The sequence below is a fragment of the Cibotium barometz genome, chromosome 35, assembly GCF_041138505.1.
Source record: "Cibotium barometz isolate CiBa-2024 chromosome 35, ASM4113850v1, whole genome shotgun sequence".
NCBI classification, from domain to species: Eukaryota; Viridiplantae; Streptophyta; class Polypodiopsida; order Cyatheales; family Cibotiaceae; genus Cibotium; species Cibotium barometz.
Window position 1 is genome coordinate 47,262,334 of NC_141080.1, and position 18,065 is coordinate 47,280,398.

The 18,065-nt window shown below is 47.8% G+C and overlaps 1 protein-coding gene across 2 annotated transcripts in view; it reads left to right on the forward strand.

Annotated features, from left to right (window-relative positions):
• The first annotated feature begins 204 nt into the window (after positions 1-204).
• The window catches only part of LOC147618533 (5'-3' exoribonuclease 3-like), a 107,677-nt gene continuing 89,816 nt past the window's right edge, over positions 205-18,065 (forward strand). Inside the window, exons 1-2 of one of the 2 annotated variants that reach the window (XM_086774990.1) lie at positions 205-726; positions 859-961. In XM_086774990.1, coding sequence (XP_086631116.1) covers positions 523-726; positions 859-961 — 307 coding nt within the window. In that variant the 5' untranslated portion in view covers positions 205-522. The remainder of the gene's footprint in view (positions 727-858; positions 962-18,065) is intronic. The other variant, XM_086774991.1, reaches the window with a different exon arrangement.

Here is an 18,065-nt window from a genome sequence, read left to right on the forward strand (position 1 = left end):
CATAATAAAATTGATTTCTTAATAACAATCTTGTTTTAGTGGTTTTTGACAATATAGGAATCACTTGTCCTTAGTGTCATTCTATAAATTTGTATATGTTTCTTCATAGTAAAATTAACAATGAATCGTAAACCTGTTGGTGCCTTGCTAATATTGATCGATTTTAATAAAAGACTTGTGCAAACATAATAAAATTGATTTCTTAGTTAATTTCTTTGTACTGGTGGACACGTTCAGACCTAATAGAGGCGGGCCTATGAAAAAGTGTCTGGGGATTCGGGAACCAGCTAAAGAAGCAGGCGTGAATTGTTGGCTCGACTAGCACTGTCGTCGCATGAGTGATTTCTCTCTCTGTCTCTCTCTCTCTCCCGTTCCCCGTCGATTCCTCTTCCCGCACTCTCAGATTGTTCCAGAACTCGTACCGTAAAGCTTCGAGAAGCTTCAGCAGGAACTCAGATCTCAAATCCACTTTCAGCAGGTGTTTAATTACGCTTAATCTGCTCAAGATCGGGTTTCGCAGCAATGGGAGTGCCTGCTTTCTACCGCTGGCTAGCAGACAAGTACCCCCTCATCGTGGTGGATGTTATCGAAGAGGAGCCGCTCTGTATCGAAGGTGTCACCGTGCCATTGGACACCAGCAAGCCCAACCCTAATAACCTAGAATTCGACAATCTCTACCTTGACATGAATGGCATCATCCACCCTTGCTTCCATCCGGAGGACAGGGTATGTTTAATTGTGTTATTATAAAGGGTTTGTTTTTGCGTGTGCGTGCGTGCGTGCGTGCGTGTGTTGTATCAAAAGCTGAGGTTTGTTTTTGGGGCAATTTTTTGTTCTTGACAATCTGCTTTGCTGCAGCCTTCCCCCACGACTTTCGGCGAAGTTTTCCAGAACATGTTTGACTACATCGATCGGATTTTTGCAATGGTCCGGCCCCGGAAGCTTTTGTACATGGCAATTGGTTAGTGGTGAAAGTTTTGTGTGTGAGAGAGAGAGATTAACATCTTCAAAAGACCCAATGGGTCAATGAGACCAAAAGTAGAACAACGTCTCCATGGAATTTTGAACCATGAAAAAGACTAAAAGACGCAAAAATTCAGAAAGAGACTAGTTGTCTGTCTATCTCAGCATCATAATGCTCATGCGGATAAGAGAGATAGAGAGATAGTCCTAACTACTGCCATGAATTATGTACAAGAAAGATTGTAACCTACAAGAAAGAAGCGTAACAACTCCAGTACAAGGGATGGCTGTGCAGGAAGACGTCAGCACACAGTCATGCTCTGCTGAAGATCTGTCTAGACTTGTCCTGCCTGTAGAGAAGCACTACGAGGACTGTAGTGCTTGATAGAATGTGCAGCAGAAGAAGGGAAAGTGGAAACACAAGAGAGAGAGTGAGAGAGAGATGGAGAGGAAACACAGGTGAGAACCTGCTCTCAATATCATCACCAAAAGGAATACATGTCCCGAGCAAGAGGGGAGAAAACCTCGTATGTAAGGGACTGTAGCAAACAATGCTAAGCATGCAGTGAGAAATGAGGGAGACAAGCCAGCTATATATATGCCCATGAGTAGGCAGCCGACTGGTGATAAAATCCTCCACGACTGGGAAAATACCCAAGACTCCATAAAATGGGGAATAATGTGGGAAAATATATGTGAGAGGTGACTAGCCCCTCTAACTAACATGGTCAGTCCTAGAGGCTATAATAGGACACCAAACAGGAAGCCAGCAAGAAGGGGATGATGTCTAACACCCCCTCTCAGCACCGGATGCTAAGTGAACTCCAAGAAGCCAGAGACGCCGTCCTCGATCAAAGAGGAAAGACAGCAGAAACAGGTACCAAGAAAGCTCCACAAGCAATCTCCTCACTAACTTAGCTACAAAAGCAACAGAACAAGCTGCCAGGTACACCGCTCCTTTGGAAGAAAACAACCATATAGGCTGTGACGTGCTGCTCCAAATAATGGTTCAAAACCCAAGTGTAAGAACACTCTCCGAAGTCGGATGTCGTGTATCCAGGAGTGCTCCAACTCTGTACCAAGACTAGCCAAATGTTGTACAAAAGCATCCTCTGAAAAGGTCGGCATCGCAAGATAAAGACTCTGTAGAAAAGATGGGGTCCATCTGCCCAAACTCTGTACCATGAGTTTCCCAATGTTGAACATAAGTACACGCCACTGAGGAGGGCATCGCAAGATGAAAGGACTCCACATCCCTATGAAAAAAGATATCGTCGGACTGATATAAGCCCAACTTGATTCTGATCCAAATCCAAAAAACTCTGGAAGTACCACTGTGTCCTAGGCACGGTTAACAACCACAGATCCAAAGCATCCCAGTGGGTCTAAAAAACCATCCTCCAAAACAATAAACTTGCATACTGCAGCAAACCAAATGTAGAACTGACAGGGGAGGGGCAAAGGTAGACTCCTCACAATGAGGAAGGGAAGCAGGAATATAAACTGCAGTGGTAACAAAGTCCTCAAAAGCATCATAGATAGCAGAAGACTGTTCCAGAAGTAGAATTAGATCCCAAGAATCAGCAACAAATAAATGATCCATGTGAAAGGATCACACCTCAAAGGGAAAAACAACCTCCTTGTTCTGCAAACACTACAAAGAACACAAGCGTGGACAAAATAAACTCTGCTCAGGATCTCTGAAAAGATCACTGCTTTCCTCCAAAATCTGTAAACTCCTGTCACAGAAGAAAGTCTCCACAAATACAAAACAGCTTCCGAAACTGATCCTCAAGTGAAGTAGCTGGAGAAAGGCCCCCTTTGAGTGTAGAAAACTCCCGTGGGAAGCAAAACGCAGCCAAAACACTGCTATCCACCAAAAAATAGCACTCCACCGCCAACAGAAGGCAAGGAACATGAAGAAACCGGGAAACCGCGTAGGCCAGGAACAAAACACAGGTATAGATGCTCCAAAAAACGTTGACTGAAATCAGAAATTCAGAAACCTCCCAAAGTACCAAACTGCCTCCAAAGCCACAATCCAAACAAGAAACCCCCTCTGCAAGTGATCTGTGTCCATTGGAGAAGAAAACGCAGCCAAACAAGGGCTACAAACCTGAAAATTCAGGTCAATCAGTGTCCACACCTCCTATGAGGAAAAACGCTGAAGAGAAGGTACCTTCGGGTCCAACAGATGAAGCCCAAGTGGAGGTAGAGCTACCAGCAAGATCAGTTTAGAAAAACGCAGCAACCATGGCTGCAAATCTGAAAACGCAGAGGTATTCGGGGCAATAGAGAGGGAAGAGTATGGAAACGTTGAAGCCTCAGATCAAAAGCTGCTACATAGAACAAGTACAATCAGGGGGGCGATGGCACATGATAACCAAAAAGGAAGGGCGCTGGCCTAGGGCCTAGTAGAAGGCCCTTTGAAGAGGCCAAAAGGGGAGCCCAGAGAGCCCCAAGAACAGGGCGAGGGAAGGCAGGCCCTAGCAGGCCAAAAACGCAGCTTGTTGGGACACTTAGTTGCCGCCCACTCCCTGAAAACAGCCGCCGGGGAACCTTGGTAGATGCCGCCTAAAGAACAGGTCTGCCGCCCTGGAAAAACACCCGTTAGTCCGTCGAGGCTGCCAACTGACACCTTGATGTAGAGGGTCTACAGCCCATTGAATTGGGGATGAATCTGCCCTTGTTTGACCTGAAACGCAAGCTTCTTCGCGTGAAAACGCAGATCTGTCCACTGGCTGAAAAACGCAGAAATGCAAGAGGAGGGAGCTGTCAGAATATGCAGCGGAGATGATGACCAAATCTGGGAACACGAGAGCAAAACGCAATGCAAAAAATCACAGCACGAGAGAGAGAGAGAGAGAGAGAGAGAGAGAGAGAGAGAGAGAGAGGCGTGTAACTCTGCTCTATATACACAAGAAGATCCCGGAATGATACAATACTGACAAGGGGGCTGGGGGCCATTTTATGGGCCCCCAACAGCAGTCGGCCTGCTGTAGGGCAGCCGACAGGACACCCACGACTTGCAAACAGCAGTCGGCCAGCACAGAAGGTCCACGACCTGTCCAGTCCAGTCGGCCAGCTCCAAAATGAGAACATAAACATGCTGATGCAGTCGGCCAGCAACTGGGTCCTTCTACCATCTTAGGGCTGCCTCCCAAGCCACAGAAAAATGGAAAAAAATAGGGGAAAAATACGGAGAGTGGGAAAAAATGAGAAAACACCTAATAAGGGCGGGCACACCCACAACAGAGGCCCTGGTGTATAAAAATAGACAGGAGATGACTTCTAACACCCCCTTTCAGCTCCTGGCTGTGAGACCAACCACAGGGAGCTGGGGTGCCGCCCGAGCAAATCCTGAGATAGCGACTTCGTGAAGAGGTTCACCGTACTCTTCTCCGTCGAATAGAACTCTAGCAAGATGTCATCAGTAACGATCTGTTCACGAACAAAGTGCCTTTGGATGACCATGGGTTCCTCCAGTGGAAGCCCAAACCTCCAATGCAACCTCTGCATCCTCACCACCTCACAAGCAGCATCACAAGCAGCCCTGTACTCTGCCTCCGTCATTGACAAGGCAAACGATGACTGCCTCGTACTGCTCCATAAAATTGCTCCTAGGCCTAAAGTAGATCTCCTCGTGTCCGGATCTCCTCCCCAAACTGAGTCACTCCCATTGTGGAGTCGGACTTCCTCAATCAATCCCCCTCTTGTGTAAAAGAGTCCATGATCCTTCGCATGCCGCAGAAATCACAGGAAACGCAATCGTGCCTCCCAAAGAGTCATCTGCAACCATGAGCTCAATAGCCTCATCAAGAAGCTCACGTCCAATCTGGTGTCCATCAACCAGATCAATGAACCATTCTGCTTCTGAGTCAAAGAGGCATCACACTGCTCACAAGGATCAACACCTGTTATGGTGCAAAACCAAGTCTTGGAAACCTGCTGAAGACCACGCAACATAGTCCCGTCTTTCTGCTTTTTCTCTTTTCCTTCGGGCCTCATCCTCTCTCCTTTGTTGTTCCATCTGAAAGAAGAGGGATATGTAGTCGGGTGCTGCTGGAGGGCCTTCTGAAACCTGTTAACCACCCCCTCTGAATCCGGAACCACAAAGCCTGGAGTATGCACCTCCTTGTGCAAGTAATCAACTGCCACTTTCCTGGCTTTCCGAAAGGTCCCCGTGGAAAGAACATCCTCATCTATAGGAGTTTCTTTGTCCAGAGTACTACGAGACATCAGAGCATAAGTTACCTGTTCAGTTTCCTCTGACTGACGAACACAAGAACCACTAACATCAGTACTGGAAAGTTCCTGCCAACTGCTGCCATCAACTGGCAAGCTATCCACCATCTGGTCCCGGAAAGCCTGCACCTGTAGCGTATCCACACTTAAGTGGCCATTACCAGACTGCCACTCATCACAAACCTGAGGACCTGGGAGAGAGAGTGCTGAAAGCTTGTAAACTCCCTTCTCCACTCCGCCTTCCCAAACCACCTGGCGTGTTGCTTTGTCCCGGATGAATGGGAGAAGAATTAGGGTTTCATGTTACACAGAGAAGAAGGGAGAGAGAGAGAGATGTGGAGATAAGTCAACTCATGGAATGAGTGTGTGACTCCCCTATCACACATGTATATTTGCACAAGTACACATAGTGCACTTAGTACATTAAAAGTACTAAGTGTACTATGTACTATAAAACTCATGGGCTAGTACACACTATAAGGGTGGGCATAATGCCTTTACCCCAACAACCTCCCACTTAAAGGCAAAGTGCCCTTAAGTAAAGGAAAAGAAAAAATCAACATGTACATGATAATATACAAGGCCATATCAAGGCTGAAAACTGGCCTCATCCAATGCCCATCAAGTGTCTGCAATGAGCAAACCGCTCTGGAGGCAAACTCTTAGTCAACAGATCAGCCGGGTTGTCATCCGTATGAATTTGAATAAGCTGAATTTGCTTGTTCTCTATCACCTCTCTGATGAAGTGATACTTCACATCCACATGCTTCGTCTTTGCATGAAAGACAGGGTTCTTTGCCAACTGGATGGCACTCTGACTGTCACAATGCAACAATGGAATATCCCCTGTATAACCCAAATCAACCACTAACCGAGATAGCCATAATGCCTCCTTGCAAGCCTCTGTGGCTGCAATATACTCGGCCTCTGTAGTAGATAAGGCAGTGCACTTCTGCATCTTGGATATCCATGACACAGCACCTCCTGTGAATGTAAACACATAACCGGTAGTAGACTTCCGGTTATCTGGATGACCGGCATAATCCGAATCCGTGTAACCATGCACTAATGCATCCTGTTTGCCAAAGCAAATGCACATATCCTGTGTGCCCTTCAGGTATCTAATGACACCTTTCACGGCTTCCCAATGCTTCTTGCCAGGTTTGGCCATGTATCTAGAAACCACTCCCACTGCAAATGCAATGTCCGGCCTGGTAGCAACCATGGCATACATGAGACTGCCACAAGCTGAAGCATACGGAATCTTGGCCATATCAGCCCTGTCACTATCCGACTGTGGGCTGTCCATAGCACTGAGTTTCACATATGGAGACAAAGGAGTACTAGTCTTCTTCCCCCCATCCATATTGAACCTCTGCAAAACTTTGCCAATGTATTCCTTCTGAGACAAATACAACACATGCTGATTTCTGTCCCGAAGTATCCGCATACCCAAAATGTGATTTGCACCACCCAAATCCTTCATATCAAAGGTCTGATGCAGCCTCTTCTTTAAGGCATCCATCTCTTTACGAGATTTCCCGGCAATCAACATATCATCAACATACAAGATGAGGATCAATAGACTGCCATCCAAAGCTTTCTTGGTGTATAAGCAATGATCTATGTCACTTCTCTTGAAATCCTGGGATTTCATGAATGTATCAAATTTATGATACCATTCCCTTGGTGCCTGTTTGAGCCCATAAAGACTCTTTTTCAGCTTGCATACAAGCTTCTCCTTTCCATTCACTGCATAACCCTCTGTTTGTTGCATATATATCTCCTCATGGAGATCACCGTGAAGAAAAGCAGTCTTCACATCCATCTGAATCAAATCCAGATCATCATGAGCAACCAAAGCTAATACAGCTCTAAGTGTGGTCATTTTGACCACTGGAGAGAAGATCTCATCAAAGTCCACACCATATTCCTGCTTGAAGCCCTTAGCCACTAACCTGGCTTTGTATCTTGGCTTTGCATCAGGTGCAACTTTGAGCCTGTAAACCCACTTGCATGGCAAAACCTTCTTGCCTGTAGGCAATCTCACATACATCTGTATGCACAAGCTCTAACTGAGCATCTTTCTGTCCAAGAGCTTTCTTGTGGGGGCATTGGAGTTGCCTGCCATATATACAATGCTCACAAAACTGAAAACTTGAAAACTTTAGAGAAGGCAAGTAACCAAAACGAGACAATTGCTCCATTCCTTTGACACTCATGTGTCCCAACCGGCTATGCCACATAGAGATTTCCGGCAGCTCGGTTGCATTTACATTAGCATGGTGACAAACACCTGCATGCATGAAGTAAAAGAGTGTCCACCTTAGAGCCTCTGGCAACAACCAGTGAGCCCTTACTAATCTTCCACTTTCCACGACCAAATGTGGTAACATAATCAGCATCATCAAGCTGTCCAGTAGAAAGCAGGTTCTTCTTGATCTTAGGCACATGCCTGACATCATGGAGCATAAACTATGAGCCATCTGAAAACACAAGCCTCACATCACCTCTGCCAAGAATCTTGCATGCATGGTTGTCACCCAAATAAACTACTTCTTCATTGCCAGCAGTATACCTGACAAGCAAGTCTTTGCGACCTGTGACATGAAAGGAGGCACTTGAATCAATGATCCATGAGTGCATACCATGACCATCTCCTGCAAGAAGTGAATGGGCATCAAGTGAAGACGTGAATAGGACCTCATCCTCACTGTCACTTGCATGTGACACATTGACTTCTTCAATCTTGACTCCACTTTTGCCCTTTGGCTTTGCATCTTTGGCTTCATCTTTGTCTTTGTCTTTTCCTTTGCCCTTTTCCTTTTGATCATTCTTCCATTTGTAGCATTGCTTTTTGATATGTCCCTTCTTGCCACAATAATGGCATTCCAAGTCCTTTTTGGAGCGGGACTTACTCCTTCCCCGTTCTTGGCTTTTACCCCTTTGCTGGGATCTCCCACGTGCATTCATTGCATTGGACTTTCCAACAGAGTTGTTTTTCCTGTTCATCTCCTCTTGAAGAAGAGCACCCTCAACATCTGCATATGACAGCATAGCATTCGAATTGCTAGTGGCTGTCCTGAATGTGTCCCAACTCTCTGGCAAAGTGCATAAGAGAAAGGTGGCTTTGAACTCATCGTCCATTGCCAACTTTTGATTGATGACCTGGCTGACAACACCATTAAACTCATTTAGATGGGCTGTCATAGACGCCCCTTCCTTCATTTGAAGACCTATGAGTTTCTTCAACCATTACACTTTGCTTGAGGCACTTTGCTGGGCATACAAGTCCTGCAATCTTTGCCACATTCCCCAAGCTGTCTTCTCTTCACGAATGTTGAAAAGTAAAGAGTCTGACACAGACAACATGATAGTAGATCTTGCCAGCTCATCCATATCTTCCCATTCTTCAGCAGTAAGAGAAGCGGGCATTACACCCCTTTCTTTGATAGGCTTGTGCTGCTCCTTCTGGAGCAACACATTATAGCACTGGGTTTGCCAAATGTCATAATTATGTGAGCCTTCAAGCTTCTTGATGTGAAGCAATGAAGAGCTCTCACCTGTGGGGTTGCCATAGCAATATGCAACCTGTGTCAATGCCTGACTCCCTGCAAGATGTGCAAACACTGCACCAAAGCACACAAAGTGCTCACAGTTGTTCTCCCAAAGTTTATCTCCCACTGCGGAAGCACGAATGCAACTCTACTCCCACTGTATGTGATGAAATCACCAAAATCTGGTTGCTGCAGATTTAGGACAGCACCTTAAATGTGCTCTGTTCCCCTTCCAAAGTACTGTACAACAGTACTAAGTGCGCACCAATGATGTACCAAACCTGTACCGGCAAGTACAGCAGCTGAAAATGAGCCTTTTCCTCACTCAAATCAATGTACAGCCATGCCAAAACTTGCACAAAGTTGTACCAAATCTGTACCAGTAAGTACAGCAGCAATAAATGCTCTCCTGGCTGTCCAAATGAGTGAAAATCAGACTTTTACAGTCCCGACCACTGCATACAACAGTCCCGAACAGAAATTGAGCAAAAGCCCCTTGACTGCAAGCTGATTTCTGAGGGTTCAAGGCATAAAAGTCTTGCCTGCTGCTTTGCCAAGCTCAACAAGCATAAAATCTTGAAAAGCCCCTTGATTCAAGATCAATTTCTGATCATACATGGTACATTAACGTACATGAAGGCATCCAGAGTCTTCACAGTGCTTCCCCCTGGCCACATATACATCCAATACATAAAAGCCCCTTGATTTACAGGCACATTGAGTGCTTGACAGGCATCAACACATTGCCCAAAGCATCAAATGCGAGTGCCTGCATGCATATCAATCCAATTGGCACAAAAGCCCTTTGATTTGCACATCAATTTCCTGCAATTTTGCCCCAAATGTGAGATTGCTCACATCATACAGCATGTATGAATGCCCAATGGCACAATTACATCAAAAGCCCCAAATTTTGACATCTAATTTCTTGCAAATTGATCCTGAATGTGACCTATGTCACCCAATGTTACCAATTTTGCTCAAAATTTGAGTAATTTGGCACCTGTACCTGCTCAATTGATAATTGTACCTGCTCAATTGCAAATCCCAAAAAAAAATTGAAGCAAATACCCTTGCAATTTCTGATTGGAGGAAAGAGGAGGAGGTCGTGCTGATGCTGCTGCAGTCTGATTCTTGGAGGTGATCCTTGGAGAGCTTTGATGGCTGCTCCAATCAAGCTACTACCTGTGATGTAGATGCCCAAGTACGCACACGCAGGCGTTTACCATGAAGCGCCCAAAACAGAAACGCCTATAGCTATGGCGATGCCGATTGCAGAGAACGCGTAAGGTGAGATGTTGAGGATAGCTGTTCCCAGATACCCCATTTTCTTTCTCGCGGGGCTACGCATCAAAGTGTGTACAGTTTCATAAGGCATTAGCTCGTAGGCGTGTTCGCGTGAGTGTGGACGCCCGCCTGCCTGCATGCACGTATCCGCCCAACGCCTGGTGGTCAGCGCTACACGCGATGGGCTTGTTCGTTGACGCCGCCTCCGCCTAGTGGTTTTACGCCTTGTGGCCAGGCGTCTAACGCTCAACGCGTTGCTGCCTTCGCCTAGTGGCCAGCGCCACAACCACTCCCACTTGTGGCTTGCAGCGCCCAACACGACAGCAAGCTCTCCTTTGCTCGTGCCAAGCTCAAGGCTCCATAGTCGAGCTTCTTCTTCGTGATGAAGATGACTCCGCACACCCGCACACACACGGACACAACCGTGGCTCTGATACCAGTTGAATGGGAGAAGAATTAGGGTTTCATTTGGGAGACATACACAGAGAAGAAGGGAGAGAGAGAGAGATGTGGAAGTCAACTCATGGAATGAGTGTGTGACTCCCCTATCACACATGTATATTTGCACAAGTACACATAGTGCACTTAGTACAATAAAAGTACTAAGTGTACTATGTACTATAAAACTCATGGGCTAGTACACACTATAAGGGTGGGCATAATGCCTTTACCCCAACACCGGAGAGCAACAAAATGCTCATCAAACTCCACCCGTACGCGAGTCTTGCAAACCTGATGCACTGACAACAGATGAAAACCAAGTGACGGAACATACAACACCTGGGAGGAATTCTTCCCCCCTCTGCCATCGGGAACTATCTACATCCTGCCCTCACTGTGAATTGGGATAGTGGAAGAATGTGACCAGAATACCTGCAGAGATCCTGTAAATCTGAATGGGAAGGAGTCATGTGCCTGGAAGCACCACTGTCTAGAATCCACTCCCGAGTATCCGTTGCGGAGAATCCTCCAACCTCCTCCTTGCCTGAAGAAAATGAAACATCGGTGTCCATCACCTCCAGGTGCACAAAAGCCGGAGTCGTCATGATTGCTACTGAGGAATCTTCACCCTTCTCAGTCTTCCGCTTGGGACACTGCCTCCAATACTGGCCTCTCGCCACAATCATTACAGGTCCTCTCTGCCTTTAGTTTCTCGCGGTTAGTGGACGGACTTCTTCTCAGAAGACTTCTCCAACGAAGCCTTGCCTTTGCCTGCGTTACGGCATTTCGACCGTTGGCCAGTTAAGGCCTCCGAACCTCCACCCTGAGGAGGGTTCGTGAATCGTTCCTCCTGGTCCAAGACCATGGGCACAAGCTCCTCCCATGTGATGGTGCTGAGCCTGCCACTGGTAATCAAAGACGAGTAAAATGTTGAGTACTGAGAGGGCAAGTGTGACAGAAACGTTATGGTCATGTCCTCTGACGATATCTCCTTCCTAGCCTGAAGAACTTCTTGCTGAAGAGCCTGCTGCTTGTTAATATGCTCCCGCATCGTCAACGACTTTGCAGGGCTCATAACCCACATCTGTACTTCCAAGGAAATCCTCTTCATGGGCGATACCTTGTTGTAAAGAGAAGCCAAATACTACCATATACCTCTGGCCAGCGTCATATGCTTTACATGATTGATTAAGTGCGGTGTGCAGTTGAGAAAGATAAACAAACGGACCTTGGCGTTGACACAATCCCACATCTGTGTCTGAGCCTCCCGGTCCTTTCGGATCGACGGTAACTCCCTTTCCTCTACTTCCGGCCGTGGAACTCCAACAATGATGAAATCAACGAGGTCATAAGACTCCAGAACAGATTCCATCATAACCTTCCATATGCCGTAGTTGTTCCCGTCCAAGTGATGGTCCACCGAGAACGTGGGGAGTGTCGGGATCTTCACATGTTTCTCGGCCATCTCAAACAGATCTGCCATTGCGGGGATGTACACTGAAAAAGGGTGGGTGGGTGGGAACAAAGAACTAACACGTGCAAGTGGCTGTCCAGTAGATCAGCCCGCCGTCCTCTTGCTTCTCCTCTTCCCGAATAGTCCCGAACGGTCCACCAATGAGCAAGACAACAGTCCCCCTCTTGCTCACACAAATCCCAAGAACTATCTAGAGCCTAGGCTCTGATACCATGTCAGAATGCGCAGCGGAAGACTAACGCACGTAGGAGACGCATCACCATCGAGCTCCACCAACACCCCCAACGGGCACTGCAGCATCCCTCCACCGGGCTCCCATCTCCCGCTGAGCTACCTCCCAAAACACCGGCCGGAGGAGGAGATTATGACAAGGTGTCACTCTAGCCTATATATGGCTCTTCAACTTCCCATGCTTCCACTAATGGGATAATCCAAGGCACCTTCTAGCCATAGATCACACGCTCGAAATCGCCAACCTTCCAACACCCTCCCTCGATTCAAGCTCCGCAAGCCACCGAGGCACAAGGGGGTCGCCCAGGACCCCACACACCCAGGCTCTGATACCATGTCAGAATGCACTGCGGAGATGATGACCAAATCTGGGAACATGAGAGCAAAACGCAATGCAGAAAATCACAGCACAAGAGAGAGAGAGATAGAGGCATGTAACTCTGCTCTATATACACAAGAAGATCCCGGAATGATACAATACTGACAAGGGGACTGGGGGCCATTTTCTATGGCCCCCCAACAGCAGTCGGCCTGCTGTAGGGCAGCCGACAGGACACCCACGACTTGCAAACAGCAGTTGGCCAGCACAGAAGGTCCACGACTTGTCCAGTCCAGTTGGCCAGCTCCAAAATGAGAACATAAACATGCTGATGCATTCGGCCAGCAACTGGGTCCTCCTGCCATCTCAGGGCTGCCTCCCAAGCCACCAGAAAATGGGAAAAAATAGGGGAAAAATACGGAGAGTGGGGAAAAATGAGAAAACACCTAATAAGGGCGGACCCACAACAGAGGCCCTGGTGTATAAAAATAGACAGGAGATTGTCACGTGCATCCCTCACTTGGATGCCACGTAGACATTTCTGTACAGAAGGTGCACGACCTGGGATGGTGAACTGGTCCCATGTGAGCCCAGTCCGGGACGAGTCAGCCAGGGATCCATCTCAGTCGTCTGAGGTCAGGTGTGCATTGTCCTGCACATGAGTCCAAGGTTAGGTGTGCACTGTCCTGCACATGAATCAGTGCCAGTCCGCGTTGTGAGTCTCCCTCTAGAATGATGTCAGTAGTTCTGTGTATCTGGTATGGTACCGGATGCCAGATCACTGAGTAGATTATGTTTAGGACAAGGGGCCAGCCCATAGGGCTACCCCGGAGCTTAGTATGGGCATGGGAATGGTGTGAAACCATCCCCATGTGGGCCAGTAAGGCCCAGGCTGGACCCACCAGCCTTGGAAGGGCTGTAGGACAGTCCTCAGGCAAGAATAATGCTATTTTCAGGAGGTTACAGCCTCCATAGGGCTGTAGGGCAAGTATGGGGCAGCCCATACAGGCTGCCCAGCCCATGGATTGTGGGCAAAGGCTATGCCCAGCCTTCTAGAAGCAAGCGCCTGCCTCCCCAGCCTGCAAGGGAATTTACGCAGCATTTATTGGGATTTATTTGAGCATTTAATGCTGAAAATACTCAGTCGTGGGAATCTGATGCTGGCCGCCTGCTCTTATGCGGGCCGACTGCCCCTGAAGGGTAGTATAAATAGGAGAGGTCCACAATCCCATCATTCATCTCAGTATTCACCAAGTGCCCAAGCCAATCAAGGGCCAGACAAGCCAAGGAGATTGCTAAGCAAAGGGGTGGACTTCTGGAGGTCAAGGGCAGGGTTTTCCCAGCGAAGAAAAGGTCAAGAATTCTGTATTTGTTTTCAGATTTACATCATTCTAATAAAGCAGATACACCATCCGTGGTGGGGGCCCTACAGAGGGTAATTGGGACCCAATACTGTGTCCTCTCCATCTCCTCCTTCTCTCTCTATTTTCTGCACATCTCCTTTCAGTTTGTGCGTTAATTTCCATCGCGAAAAGAGTGCTGATTTCTGAGTTTTGAAGTACTGATCTTTCTCCGAAGCTTCCGCATATTACAGTGGTATCAGAGCCTACTTCAAAGACAAAGATTCAGCAAAGAAAACCAGAAAATTTTTCTCGCTAGTGTGGTTGGTTTTAGACGCCGGTGGACTACCCCTTTCGGAGTGACTCCTGTCCCTCGAAGGACGGTTGTTTTTTAGCCTCCGGAAGCCTCCGGAAGTCTCCCACACAGATAGTGGATGGTCAGATTGCGTTCCGGAAAGGAATTGCATTTTCCCGCTATGGCGAGCTTTGGCGACGAGAGAGAACCAGAACCATGGGATTAGAGTGCACCAGGCAGCCCAGCTAGGGCACCCGGCTTGAGTGTCACAGACATGTTCCGGCAGATGATGCGAGCACTCGCAGAACAGAGAGCCAAGTTGGATGAGCAGAAGGCGCGGATCTTGGCTCTGGAGGAGCGTGCCTGCCCTCCAGCGTCGCGTTTTCCATCTCCTCCTCCCTCTCCTTCCGTATCCCAGATACCAGATCCTCGTCACTCACAGGGACCCTCACAGGGTCACAGCCGCAGCCACCTTGCTTGAGTTGCAGATGCGTGCATTGGAGATCCGACAACGAGAAGACGACGCGTGGAACACGAGCGTTACCTCAGAGCTTTGGATGCCAGATTGACACCGACGGCACCCTCGAATCATTTTCTCGAGAAAATGAATTTCAGTAAGTATAATGGTAAACTCGATCCCACAACTCTTTATTCATGGTTACATCAATTTGAAGCTTACTTTGCCGTAGTTAGGAAAACAGATACTGACAAAGTGATCTTAGCTAGTTGGTACTTGGAAGGTGAGGCCATTCCTTGGTGGACTCAGTGGGCTCATGCCCACACCAGAGCAGGTATGGCAGCCTATGTGTGGGACGAGTTCGTCCGCGACCTTAAGCAGCGGTTTCTACCGCCCCCACTACCTTGAGCGACTCGAAGACGAGTTCAGGGGAGCGTGTCAGAACGCGCAACCAGTCCTTCAGTTTGCCAATAAATTTTCGACCTTATGTCTGCAATTAGGCTTATCTGACACGGACAAGAAAGGGCAGTTTTTGTATGGCCTGGACACGCAAATCCAATGGGAGGTGCGTATGTTTAGGCCAGCCACCTTTGAGGACGCACTCTCGCTTTCGCAAAGTGCAGAAATGAAACACAATGGTGGCAAGCCCAAGACTTCCCAGCCGGCTTCTCCCAGGGCTAACACCTCGGGGGGCAAAAGCCAAAACCAGACCGGGTCTTCCCCAGGACAGAGCCCGGGAACCTCTGGCCCCAAGAACTCAAACAATGCGTCTAAGCTTACTCCAGACCAGAAAGCGGAGGCAGGCAAGACAGGTGGCAAGTTGAGTGCTGAGGAGCTTTCTCAATACAAGAAGGAGGGTAGATGTTTCTTTTGTCACACAAAAGGACATACTTCTCGGGATTGTCCGAAGAAGCCTCCAAAGGCCGCCGCTGCCTCCACAGCTTCCGTGGTGAGCTTAGCTCCCACAGAGACCCCAGCGGCGGCTAACCCTAGTTCTTCAACCCCCGGTGCTTCAGTTGGAGCAATTATTAGCCGGGAGCTCGAAGATAAGCAGAAGGGCGCCCATGACCAGGAGTATGAGCGCAACGAATTGCTCAAGTCCTTTGGCTACATAGGTGGCCAGAGAGTCGTCGTCTTGTTTGACAGCAGCAGCACGGAGGATGTGGTCACGGAACAGGCCGCTAGGCGTGCCCGTTTTGAGCTGACTCCGGTGGACAAACAGGTTGAGGGTTTTAGCACAAGTATGACAACGAGCGTCAAGTATTAAGCTCTAGGTGCTAAGTTAGTGATTCAGGGCATAGAGTTTGTGCGTGACTTTATGGTTGCCCCTCTTGTAGGAGCAGACATAATTTTGGGTATCCAGTGGTTTCACAAGTTTCTTCCTGATGTCAAGTGGGACAAGCACACGTTCCAGATCAGTCGGAATGTGTCAAACACCCCGGTGACCATTAAGTGTGAGCCAGGTATTCCAAACTTTCCACTCATAAGCCACTTGCAGGCTAAGCGAGCAATCAGGAAAGGCGCACAGTGTGCGATGATTTACATCCAGCCAGCCCAGACGGTGGCCAATGCTTCCGAGAAGTACTCGGTTCTCCATGAAAAGTTCCAGAAGATTTTTCTTCGAGACAGTCTCCCTCCCCAGCTCCCCTCGTCCAGATCGGAGGATCACAGCATTGACCTCCTCCAGGCTCGAAACCCCCGACCAAGTTTCCGTATCGCCTTTCCAAGGCAATGGAATCGGAGTTGGACCGCCAACTCCAAGAATTGTTGCAAGCTGGCTTCATCCGCCCCAACGTGTCGCCATTTGCAGCACCGATCTTGTTTGTCAAGAAGAAAGATGGGTCTTCCCGGTTGTGTGTCGATTATCGTGCACTCAACAAGCTGACTATCAAGAGCAGATTCTCGATGCCTCGAATTGACTATATTCTCGAGAGGCTGAATGGAGCAAAGGTGTTCTCCAAACTGGATTTAAAGAGTGGGTATCACCAGGTACGGATTGTAAAGGGGGACATCCCCAAGACAGCCTTCCGTACAGAACGGGCCCACTATGAATTTGTGGTCATGCCACTTGGTTTGACGAACGCCCCAACTACATTTAACCGCATGATGATGCGTATTTTCCGAGAGTTGATTGGAGAGTGTGTGTTCATATTTCTGGACGACGTACTCATATTTTCAGCTACAGTTGAGCAGCATGACATTGATGTGGAGAAAGTCCTTAGGTTGGTGGAAAGCAACGAGCTCTACGTCAATGAAAAGAAGTCAGAATTTTATCTGTTCCAGGTACATTACTTGGGATATATAATTAGTGCTGAAGGCATTCGACTTGATTCGGCTAAAGTGGCCGAGATTGTGAACTGGGAAGTACCTCAGACAGCTTATGACATTAGATCATTTGTGGGTATATGCCAGGCATATTCCACCCACATCGACAAGTTTTCTGATCTCTCAGCAGATCTCACCGATCTGCTAAAGGGAGTGAAAACAAGAAGGCAAAAGATTCGAATGACTCCACGAGCGTTGGAGGCATTCCAGAACCTCAAGGTGGCTTTATCAGAAGCGCCTTGTTTAGCCCTTGCCTCGTGGGACGAACCATTTCAAGTGATCACCGATGCGAGTATCGCAATTGGAGGTGTATTGCAACAGAATGGTCATCCAGTAGCTTACATGTCTTGTAAGTTACTGCCCGTCGAAAATTACCCCTCATTTTTGGAGGGCATTGTTTGATAATTTTGGTACTAAGTTGAATTTTTCCAGTGCATTCCACCCACAGACAGATGGCCTGACAGAGATATACAACCAGTTGGCCATTGACGTGCTGAAATGTTATGTCCACGATCAGCAAGATAAGTGGGAATCGTTTTTGCCTTTAGTTCAAGTTGTTTTGAATGACTCTTTTTCTTCAGCTATTGGCAGGACTCCATATGAGGCAGCGTTTGGAAGACCTTTCTAGTCGTTGTTAACCAAGACTTCGTCTTCAGTACCAGAGGCGAACAAAGTGACGGAGTCTTACCAGAAGATCCTACAGTCAGTAAAAGACAGATTGGCTAAAGCACAAGAGGCCTACACTCAATAGGCCAATAAAGACCGAAGGGATATGACATTTTCGGAAGGAGATTGGGTGTATCTTCGGATTATGAAGCAAAGATTGAAGCAGGTGGGCAAGCGATGCCCAAAGTTGTCTTTCAGGAGCTTCGGACCATTTCCCATCCGGAAAAAGATTAATGAGGTGTCTGCAGTTAAAGCTACCTCCCAGTTGGACTATGCACGATGTATTTCATGTTAGTTGGTTAAAGCCATATGCAGGTCCACCCCCTTCAGAGGTGAAAGACGAAGCGGAACCAGACATTGTGGATGAAGCAGAAGTTATGGTTCCAGATCAGATCCTTCTGCACTGTTTCAAGCATGGCTTAGGCCGAAAACTACGCCAGTTCCTCACGAAGTTCCAGGACCGAG